Here is a 12,831-nt window from a genome sequence, read left to right on the forward strand (position 1 = left end):
AAATAGGAAACTAAATTCATCAAATAATAAGTTTTTAAACAGCAAATACAGTGATTATGTGCTATAAATGATTTTTAGTTAGACATTAAATGTCCACAAAGCACAGGTATGAACTCATTTTACTGCTTTATGATCCGATAATTTCAAAATAATTTGGACAGCTGTTTTAGTTATTTTAGTTATTAAGTCGACTCAACAATTTAAATGATTTAATTTATTCTACTTTTTTCAATAAAGTACCTATAATATTATGATTCGATATGTGTTATGTATTAAATTATTAATTTATTCAGTTTAAATGTAAACAAATTATTTTTTTGCTAAAAATCTGAATAATCTAAGTCTAAACAAACAAGTACCTATATAAAATTATTATAAATACTACTCAAAGTACTCGTACGTTTTATGAATAAAATAAATATTAAAATTAAAAACGTTTTACATAAATGTATTTATTCTAATTTAGTGATGTGCAATCATCAATATAATATAAAATAATTAAATAGATATAATATAATATGTGGCTATTATTTATACATAACATTTGCCAATAATTGCGATTAAAAACCAAATACTTCTAAGGATAATAAAGTAACACACCTACGATGTTATAGTCGGATACTTTTAGTAACTTAGTAAAATATGGCAAATAATTTATTATAGTTAGCTTATATTAAATATTAAATTGATATAATACATAAAAAAATGTATTTACAAATTAAAATTAATTATGCTCGTATTATATTTTAAATTGCATACTAATCTTAAACATATTGACAGAGTATGTGCAGTATTGATTTTCCACATTTATGAATAATAGCGTCGTCAATATTAGATGAAAGCAAATATTGAGTAGAAGTATGCGTTGAGACTTCATAAATACAAATTATTCAAATTATGAAACGACCTTACTAAATCTTAATAGACAAGGATAATTTGATAAGTTAGGTTAGTTTACGGGTAAATAATAAACTTAAAGTAAGATTTGAGAATGGATTAAACATATTTTGAGTATAGGTATTGTTTTCACTATAGAAACGATACACAGAGAAAAATACCAATTTAGAGACAATTTATTATGTCTTATAAATTCAATGTTGATAATTGAATAGTAAAGAAAACAGACAGTGGTGTCAGACAAGTAACTAAAAAAAATGCCAAGAAATAATTATAGATTACGTTATATAACGGTAAACAAGCATGACTTGATCCTGAAAAATTTAGCTCTCATAACTTTTTGAAACTAATTTAATTCCTGCTTCGCCGCTCACCCCACCATACACTTTTTTTAAAAGAACAGTAGTTTTTAGTATTTTTTTTTTTATTATTCCACAAATAAATTAAAAGTTTAAATTATTATAATCCAACGAGAACGCATAAAGTATGTTTAAGACATAAAAGGAAGTTGATTCAATGACTACATAGTGCAATTAACAGGTTTCTAGTCACTATAGTTATAACACCCTACAAGGAAATCGCGCTACTTCTTAATCTCTTTTACCTTGTGTTTTTAACCAAACCCGCTAAATAACGTCGGATTAATGACTGTTAGGAGAAGCCTTTCGGCAGCTTATGTGTCACTTGTAACCTAGCTGCCATTATATGATGCACCTCGCGAGACACGACGAACTAATAAATTTACTTTTTATACACAAATCTTGATTTCAATTAAAATGATTTCCTCTCCAGACACAAAATAATCCTCGTGCTTATAGAGCTTTTCGACATCCGAGTTTCGAGGCGAGGATATACACCAGACAAACTTCTTGTGTGTGGGTGTGTGTTTTGTATATTATAATAATCTGGATTCAATGGAAAGCCGACAGTACAAGCGCACGGCTAATAAACACGTCGATGCTTTTACCGAACACTCTATTAATAACACGCGTATAACGATAACCGAGTATGGGGAAACTTTGCGGCGCAGAAAGGGTGCAACTGTGTTAGGTTGGGTATAGAGACTACCTGTGACCTTCAGCTAGTTTTAGAATAAGCAATCATTATAATATTATATAACTATGCCTACAGTGCACGAGATAGTCGTGTGATTTAATGCACGCAGATTAAGATATATTAAGTATAATAAATACTTGTTTAAAATTCTTGGGAAAAAAAGCTCATGTCGGTTATCTAACAATAGTCTGATGTGTTTTGTTTCAATGTTTTCAACCAATTGTAAAAAATAAGAATCGATTAAGCTAATAGAAATCTGAGTGTTTTAATATACAATATTTATATTCTTAATAACTTATCTAAGGCATTATGTTCATTATTTTTTTTTTACCCATATTTTATTTATTTATTTTAGATTCTAAATGGACAGATGTATATATTTTTGATTTTTATCCGTTAATACTCTAATTTAATGTTCCTATAATAGCCATATAATATTGAAATTTGAAATTGGTTTTAACGTGACAACATTACAATAATGAGTGTGCATTTAAGTCCCTATAAAAAATTTCCAACCACCTTTCAGAAACTAAGTATGATTAACAAAATAAAAACTACCTAAAGTTTTTCGTTGTAAAATGAAACGTAATACAAAGCTATTTAACTCATAATAAATCATTGATATTTTTATAATTCATACCACAGTCCTGTTTTATATGAATAAATACATAATTTTCAAAAATGTTTTTCAATCAAATATACGTTTTACACCACATTTTCTTCCCAGAATTCATGGTATAAAACTTTCAATGACAGTGCAAAATATTTTTTGTGGAATTTTTTCATTGTTATTGTTATTACTATTATTTTTGTTTCTACGTCACCAATAACACCTAAGTCAATAATTGAACGTTATTTGTTAGTTTTTTTTTTAGTTGTATAAAATGAGAAATGCTTAAGAAATTTCATTAAAAATAAAAATTGGATTCTGGGATATTACAGTTACTACACCTAACCGACACGGTACAACGTTATCGAATGTATATCGATTTGAAAACACGGCTTCGGTGTATAAAATATTAGTATTTAAAATAAAAGTATATGTATTAAAAGTATTTACAGATTGACTCGTTTCGTTTAAAATAAGAAATGATTAATAGCTTTTGGATTTATAAACGATTTGATTTTATCAAATGTTTACATACAGTCAGTATTTATTGAGTAGTCCGGTGGTCTTATTATGAAATAATAACACATTATTATACGTCTCTGAATCTCATCTCATTTAACTGTTTATATAATTAAAAGACATTTACGATAATACCCTAGTAGGTGTACTAAAATATTTTAATTCTAAAGGCAAAGCAGTGTCTGTCGATTTCCGACTTATTGACACATGGGAATTAGGTTTTAATAATATCATTCGAAGAGATAATTAAGAGTATCTATAAACATTGCGCTTCGTTAATATCTTTTGATTTACGAATCAGGATATTTGACATAATATTACATAATTGTACTATACCTAATTTATATTATAGTATACAGCTCACAATAATAATAAACTTATTTTGTTATTTAAATTGGGTTTAAGTAATTTGTTTAATAATCTGATCAAACTAATATGTAATAAACATTTAATATCTAACAGTGATATTTAATCCCCTGTTTAGCACTTATTAAGCAAACAATGATACATCTTTATGGGTCCAATGACCTAAAAATTATACATACATTTTGTGATTTTTGTAGCCATCCAAATCTTTTAGTTTGGAGTATTATTATTTTCATCGAGACAATGTGATTGTAAATAACTGACATTTGTTTCTTCGTAACCGAGAAGCTCTGATGTTCAGTAGAAGCACTCCATATTGTCCTCTCAAGAGAACACTTACCCTAAAGGTTACAACATATTTTGTCATAAATATTGTCCTTATGTGTTTTCTTGTTTTGAGACTTTTTTTTGTTTTTAAAATTTCATCAGTCAATATACTTTTCTTATAAAATAAAAAATAAATATGCCTATGAAATTAGGACTTTATCTTCAGTATAATATAACAAAATAAAATAAATAAATACATATAACTATGATATAGACTAAAATAACTTTTATGTGGATTTACGTAAGCAAAATATACAGAGAAAATAATGAAAGCATTTTAAACAAAATTTTGAAAAATACATTGTTTATACCTAAATTAGAATATTGTTAACAAATAGTTAATTAATAAGTAAATCCACAAATTCAAAAATGTATATTTTCATAACAAAATAATTATTTATATAATTATGTAACATATTTTATTCATGACCATAATACCTTTATTTTTACGGTAAATAAAATAACTAATTTTTTTTCATTGTAAAAATTACAAAATAAATTAAAAGCTTAACCGATAGATTTACATTTTCACGCATGCACGTATGAAATTGTTTTTTTTTATTTGTTTAATCCATTGAAATATTGTCAAAAAAAAATTTTTTAAAAATTAACTTTTGAAAATTATGAATTCTAATAATAAATAACGAGTAATCAATTTTTACTAAAAGCAAAAAAAAAGGATCAACCAAGTTTAACATAATTTATTGTAATTCATTAAAAATCAAAATATGTGTAACAAGTTATTTTAAGATAAGAACATGCAATCTTGATCAAACAGTTTAAGTAAAATATAAATTCAAACTTGTTGGTTTTATTGCTCATAATTAATATATATTTATTTTTAAGAAAATAAACTTCACCTCTCCATGAAAAAACGTTTAGTTAAAGATTTATTTCTATTGCTTTTTATAATATATACTTATAAAGCAATAAATATGTATAATAATTACTTTAAACTATTGTTGAAAACGTGTCTTAATAATAATGTTTGTTTAGTTTTTCTAAAATGTACATAGACTATGATTTGATATTTATAAAGTGAATAAATAATAAATTCAGCTTATTATTCCCAAACTTGTGTTAAATCACTACTAAAAATACTTTTATTTTAATTAGAATAAAATAAAAATATGATTAAGTCTTTTCGAAAGGATATACGTCCATTTTTCTAATTTTTCCAATATTGGTTTTTGATTCAACGAATTTGAATTTGTAATTGACAGAATAACTAATGACTTAAATTGGTTATAAAATATTTAATGCAATCCTAAAACTTTTCATTAAAAAAATAGGTTTATATTAAGATTAATAATACATTTAAAAATTATAGTTTTTAATAGTTTATTTTATGAATTTATCAAGACATTATGACACAACTTAAGTAATAATGTACATAATGAATAATATGAATAAATTGAAGAATATAATTATTTAGACATTATTAATTTGTACTATACTTTAATATTGCAAATATTGTACTAAGTTTAAAAAATATACTTAAAAAATATGTAAATTACATTCTTATAAATAATATCTGATAATAATGGAATATGTTATGTATTATGCATTTATTTTATTATAAGTATAAATTAAAGTATGAAAATCAAAATTAAATTAAATTATTTCTTGTGTATCGATAACTTTTTTGAATAAACAAAAATACTATAAAGTAGTATCCATGTGTTACTTCTGGATCCGTCTCATATCTTTTCGTGGTAACTAGGTACATCATTATGTTTTACGGGCATTACTCATCTGTACAAAACATTATAATGGGGATGAGGTGACCGAGTGGTCTGACGCGTCCGCTGCGACGCAGCCGGTCGCGGTTCGATCCTCGGCTACCGGGCGGCATTTTTCTCCGGACAAGTCGCGGTGACCGGAGAACAAGTGCTGCCATCCCCCACCCCCGGGGCATGGCAGAAACCTACGGGTGCCCCATTCGAAATTCTGCCAAAAACAAACACACACGTGTTCCCCCCTACCGTTCCAAAAAATATACAATACAAACTACAATACAAATCCTACTACAGCTAATAGCCTCAGTTGCCGAAGCTTAAGTTCAATAAAAAAAAAAAAAAAAAAATTATAATTTACCAAGTAACAGTCCGTGGAAAACACACATTCACTAACTTTGACCACCAATTTGTGCCTCACACAAAAATATTTACTCTACCTTTACAAAGCGTTTGATTTTCTCAAACCTTTTTGAACATAAACTGAAATAGTTTTTTAACTTGAATTAGAAAACAATTTGGATAAAAAAAAAAGATGATTATTTTATACGAAAGAAATTAGTTTTCTACACGGTTTAAATATTTACAGTGTGCGAAAAAATTGATGGTGAGAGATTAATAGGATTTTCCCGGAATTGTATAGGTACTATAAATTGAATTTTTTTAGCGAATTATTGCCCGTACAACATTGTGTAGTTACCGCTGAAAGAAATGAAAATAGGGCTAGAAGGAACGAATATAGTATAATATTATTACTATAGATTTAATATTTTATTAAAACAAAATATGGAACGTGTATATTTGCATCACAGATTTCTATATAAAATCTATTATGTTATAAACTACCTATAGACGATAATGAAATATTTTAAGATCCCCGTAGCGATGACCGATTGTCAGAGCAAACAATGTAGAAGATTCTAAGTATTCAATATATCGATCCGAAATATACACAACTGATTACTCGGCGTACAGTATTTGATTTTTCGTAAGTACCTATACAGCGCTAATAGCAGTTAACCTACACTATATAGGCTAAAGAAAATACCACTCGAAATTATTAGAGTACGAGTAGGCTTATTGCATTTTTTTAACGCCCAAAGCCGCACTATTTGTTCTGCACAATTTCATCTGTGTACTTTATGTTAACACGTGAAACAAATGTTTATCTTGAAAATCCATGTTTTGGTTTTCGTTTACGATAACAAGTGTTTTAGCTTCAACGGAAAATAAATAGATAAATTAATGCAAATATTTACAGTGTTTCCTAAAAGAATTACAATTCATAAATTACATTTTCAGTTTTCCACTTAACATAATATTTATAAAAAATGAACATGGCTTTATTAATAATTTATTTTTATAGACTGAATAAAATAAAATTGAATGCTTAATAAATTCTAGTCAACTTGTTAATTTGATGTCATGTGTTTTTAAATAGAAAAATGACTGTATATTGTATGGGTGCGGTGATATTATAATCCATTTGGGCTATTATGTTTTACATTAAATCGTGATTACTGTGTTCATAATGTTTTAAATCTAACTAAAAACTGTAATGTTTTCAGCCCCCGTTGTGTAATGAAAAAGCATGTCTGGGCAGTGTTATGCTTCCACCGGCATTCCATAACTCAACCGTAAGACCAAAAACTGAAGTACTAGACCTTGCCGAAGATTTTATGAAACAATATTTTGCCTCCATTAAAAGGTAAGCATTTTTAAATATAGACAATTTGTGAATAAAATGTTGAATCTAAAACTAGAAAATGAAACTGTGTCAGCCCGAAGTGTGAAAATGGTGCCGATTAATTGTGTAAACTCGTATTTCTTTATATAATAAACATATACAAGCATGAGACTTATAATGTATGCATTATAACAAATTATAAAAAACTATATTATGAATACATAAACTAAGATATTATATTTTGAATTAAAAAAATACGCGATATTAGAAACACGAGGTGATGGAAAAAAAACAAATATTTTCAATATTAAAATATTTATTCTAAATGTTTTAACAAACATACGTCAAAGCTATCGTCTAGGTTCTTAAATTTACTCTTTAGTTCTCTTTACTCTATTCATTCTGTGGACCTAATACCTAATATAATGTTTTTACAGTAATTTTAGATCTAAAATTCTATAAACACATCTGTAATGGATAGAGGTTATGCACTGAAATATTTCAGAAACTAGATTATATAACACAATTATATTTTAAAATAATCAAAATTAATTGAGATTATTCATGTGTTGTATAATTTAAATGAAACTAAGAAATTGTGTGTAATAAATAGTAAGAAATAACTATATATTATATTATTATGTTTACGTTTCGCTAATTTTTTGAAAATAATATTTTAATCACAACATTAAAATACTTTCAAACATATTATTGAAAATATATATTTTACTATTATTAATGAACAACCTAAAGTTTTGCTTAATTTTAATTTTTTATAATATTCATGATGTTCATACGTCTTGTTATATATTTGTTTTGAAACGTCTCAGTCATCTTTAATCTTCCTCGAGGCTTAGCAAATATACCTACAGGTCTATTCAATATGGTTTTCTCATTCGTCGTCTATTAGTCCTCTATTATATAACTATTTTTAATACTTCTTATCTTTACTTTGATTCTTACAATACTTCAACTTTCGTTCTACATTGTTACTTTTCATTCAAGTTATCATTTATAAAATAAAATAAAATCTATAAGCCTACTTTTGTGGAAAATTTTTCGTCCGTAATAAACTTAATCGATCGATGTATCATTTATACAATACAATATATTATGTACCTGATGTAGTTGGGTGTATACCATATATATACTTTGTAATATTATATAGAAATCATAAATATATAAAGATGTTTTTGAAAAAAAATTCTAATGGACTTAATACGTGATTTATTTAGAATTTACTATTTTAGGAGTGCAATAAATATAATATGATTAAAAGTGCGTAATATGGAATCATACAGTGATTATAAAACAAATCTCAAAGAGAAAATAAATGCTAAATCAGTATTGGGGTCTAATTTTAAATTTAAAAACGATCAAAAAACCAGCCCAAACCAAGCTTAATTTATTGAAAATTAGTAAATGTTTTTTTTTTAAATCAGGTGTGCCATAAAATTCACTTTTTCCCTACTACACTTCAAGTGAATTTTTTAAACTACTTCAAAGATAAAAATTAAATAACCTCTGTAACTGATAAGTACAATTTCTGTTTATTTTCCAACAATTTTATAGGTTGAAAATTGCATAAGTTTATGGGTCTAACAAAAACCAGTGAAATTTTGAGATTTAAAATTTAAAAGCGAACAGAATTTAAATATTGTATAAATATATATTCATCGGAAACTTAGTTATCTGTATAATGACGCCAATAGTTTCTCATCAACATTAATTAAAACCATTTAAAAAATATTATTTCCCTTTTTTTTTTTATTGATATTTTGTAGTTTATAATTAATCTCGACAATTAAGTTAAATTATTTGCCTTTAATAATGAAAACAGAAAGTTATTTGTTCGATTAAATCCAATAATATGTATAAGTAATAATATCCACTGTAAGTAAGTACTCAAATTAACACAATGAATATGTTACAAGTTCTATTATTATGAAATATAGTTTTGGTAAAGTTTTCAAAAACATGATTTTTAAAAAAAGGTATTATTATTTATAAATAAACAAAAAATGGTATAGTAAACATTTGTTCTTGAATTTATTAATAAATAAATATATATGAGACTTAGAATTTGAGGTCAAAAATCATTATTTTATTCCTAACTGTAGGCACATTTGAATAATAAAAACGGAACATATTATTTTATTGCTTATACATTATTCTTTAGCTAAAATCGCTTCAGGTAAAAACCCAATAATGCTACACTTATAAATAATTATTTGATAGATCCATAAACAATAGACTTATAGATTTTTTTGAATCTAAAAAATGGACATATTTGGTGTTGGTATTTTGGTTTTAAAATGTTCTTAGTACAAATAGTAAGAGTTCATAATATTATTAATTATTACGTATAAATATATTATAATGGTAGTGTAAAATTGTTTAATTACATGTACTTTTTAATAATATATTTTACAACAAAAACGATTTAAATTTTTAAATAAATGCTCATTAAATATGTTATATAATATTATTTGATTTGATTTAAAATCGAGTTTTTAAATGATTCAACAAATATTATAATCGAATTATCTAGAACCAACACATGCATACTTACATTGCATACTTTAGCGCATTCTTTACATTTCTATTGTATAAATCACTGAAAAACGTCCATTATTCTTAACTTTTTACTTTCTTATAATATTGGTGTCAAAAGTTTTTGTTAATTTAATGTGAAATTAATTTAAATGTAATAATCAGGCCGATTTTGGGACTATGCTTAGCTTGTTAGGCCTTTAATCACGGCGTTACCTAAACTAAAGTTTAGCTACTGAGACCAAACACAGATATAACCGATTTTCCGGAAACTTGTGTCCCAGTGTCAGACTGTCAGGTGTATTTAGCGTTTTCGGAGTCAAGTGTATAGTATTACACGAAGAGTTTTAATCACAGTTACATTTACCGGATAGCTGGATTTAAATGACCCAGCCAAAGTTTAAAACGTACGGTGGGGCTTAAATGTTCTACAAATTAAGTCGATAGCATAATATACTTTAATATAATGCGTATTAAACAGATGATGTTGTTTTATTTTTGAGTTACTTTTGGCGCGCGGGTGGCAGACGCGTCACGCGTAGTATTATGTGAGCGCAATAAAATCGAAAATCTTTCAAAGGTGTGTCTTTTCCGTTAGTTAATTATACTCATCCGATGATGTTTATTATTGCGGCCCATCCGCCGAGCGTTCCGAAAATGTTACGACCCCAATAAAACCATACTGCAGTTTGCACAGCAGCTATAAGGGTCGTTCCGTGCGTATTTAACCGTGTGTATATATATATACATATGTGCGCACGACAGTTCAGGCGAATTACGATTCGGATTCATTTGTTTGATTGAAAAAATAACGCGGCTTTATCGAACAAATCGAATGTTTATATACGTATAAAAAAAAAGTAATAAACCGTGGAAGACAATAATAGATCAGCGAATGTCAAACGTCCGCAGTAAAACGATATTAGGCACAGTATAATTCCGTCGTATGTAGTCGCTCGTGGCGAGTGAACTAGGGACAATAATATTATTACAATGCGTGTAGACGACTCAGATGGACGAACGTTTTGATGGAATGATAAAAACAGCTAACCGGCCCCCTGCGCTCCACCGTAAAAGCCCCATATTCCAATAAAAAACAAAAAGAAAAGAAAGAATACTTCCGTCGTATAAACTTCGAACTGTCTCAATTACTACGATAGATGCTATTATTATTATATATATATATTATAAAGATGGTACTAACACAAAACAAAAAAACTCCAAAGAAAATGATTCCGCGTTAAATGGATATAGGTACTCTGCTACAAAACATTTTAGCTACATGTTCTAAAGTTATTCGACTGGAACTTTTAGTATATCTACCCGTTTTTCACATGTTTTGTTTTGACGCGCGTTTGTGATAATTGCTCCCCGGCAACTTACATGTTTGTAAATGGTGTGTTACACATTTCCAAATAAATACTATTGTATAATATTAATCTTTTTCTTCCCGACCAAATGTATAAACGTGTTCTAAACTCCCATGTTTTCTAAATTTAAATATTTTACGTCTACTTATAATTATAAAAGATTTTATTTCCAAGGTTAAAAAGTAAATTGTATCGAAATATTATAATTGAACATTTTAAAGTTACCTACTTACGTTTCAAAAACGCGACAAATTAAATAAATAACAATAAACCGTTTGTGTATTAAACACGTTTAGTTAAATTACCATATTTAGAAATGAGACGCACCATTGTATGTATAACGTTTGTTAAATTGCCTGTGACAACTTCATATAATATAATATCGGCTTATTGCATCATAATAAGCCGGTTAAAAAGTAAATATTACTCGAGGTGAATAACATTAGCCCGCTAGTCCTTTAAACTGTTAAGACTTATGAACAACATCATCAATTTCACGGCTAATTTGCATAACTCAAAGAGATTCGACAGTTTTATTTATTTAATTTGCAGTGTTTTATGATTAAGTTCAATCAGTATATTTTTTATACCAAAATAATAATTAATACTTTTAAAAAAGCGGTAAAAAATTATTGAATATGATTTCGTGGTGATTTATAAAATGTCTACTATTTTTCATTTAAATATAACACTAGGTTTTTTAAAAACTAATTCAACTAAAAATGTAGAAATGACAATTATACGTCTTGGCAGACTCTACTAGTTTAATAGGAAAATAAATTTGTTTTTACATTGTTTCTTTTTTTATGGAGTCTGCGTTATTTGAAAGACAGACGGTTTAACACTCAATACATCCAACACGCAATTTCATCAGTATAATACGCGTGCAATGTGTACAAAACTAACAATTACTATCTGAGAACAAGATTTTGACAGCCTATACCCGGGTATCGGTTAAAAACTACTAAAATATTACGTCGAAAAAAAAAACGCGTTAAATCTGCAGTAAGTAGTTATTATTTTTTAAGCCTGGACATTAAACACATACAAATTACAGTATAATAATATCCTCGTAATAGAATATGCCACGGACAATGTCATATTAAACCGATAAGGAAATCGTTATCTTTAAAACAATTAATTGTTTTATTATTTGTTGAAGTTTAAAATCGTAATTCAATATGTCGGACGTTACTATACGTAGGTACGATACACAAAGTCAACAGTATTAAATATAGTTAAATGATTTATGAATACAGCTGGATCCTAACAACGCTTTTACACAGTTATATATTTATAGTTAAGTATATTGAGCAACTTAAGGTTCTAATGGTTTAGTAGGTTTACGTAATAATTATATAAACTGAACATATGTATTTAAATAAAGGAAAGGTACGGAAATATTACCGGTTTAGCTTCTGCTAATGATCCGTGCAAATCGGGGTAAGCTATAAGCGCTCTGTTAAACATTTTAGTCACTAATAACGCAAAGAGATTAAGCCGATGGATTTTCCTCTATTTTTTCCCTCTTTTAAGTATCCCACCCATTTTAGACTAATTTTTTTCCATAACATAAATGTTATTTTTTTATTTTTTTGCTTCTTGAAATTATTTTACATGAATAACGACGTTAAAACGTCACGTTTCAAACAGCTAGATACGCAATAACAGGAAAAAACAAAATTACTTATGTAATCTTAATAGCTCTTG

General features: G+C 27.0%; 1 protein-coding gene across 3 annotated transcripts in view; it reads left to right on the forward strand.

The window, feature by feature from the left end:
• Positions 1 to 12,831, forward strand: part of LOC111028604 (nitric oxide synthase, salivary gland) — an 83,842-nt gene that overhangs the window by 30,788 nt on the left and 40,223 nt on the right. For all 3 annotated transcript variants that reach the window (XM_022307324.1, XM_022307326.1, XM_022307325.1), the window contains one exon: positions 7,080 to 7,219. In XM_022307324.1, coding sequence (XP_022163016.1) covers positions 7,080 to 7,219 — 140 coding nt within the window. The remainder of the gene's footprint in view (positions 1 to 7,079; positions 7,220 to 12,831) is intronic.

Source organism: Myzus persicae, unplaced genomic scaffold, assembly GCF_001856785.1.
Source record: "Myzus persicae strain clone G006 unplaced genomic scaffold, MPER_G0061.0, whole genome shotgun sequence".
Taxonomy (NCBI): Eukaryota; Metazoa; Arthropoda; class Insecta; order Hemiptera; family Aphididae; genus Myzus; species Myzus persicae.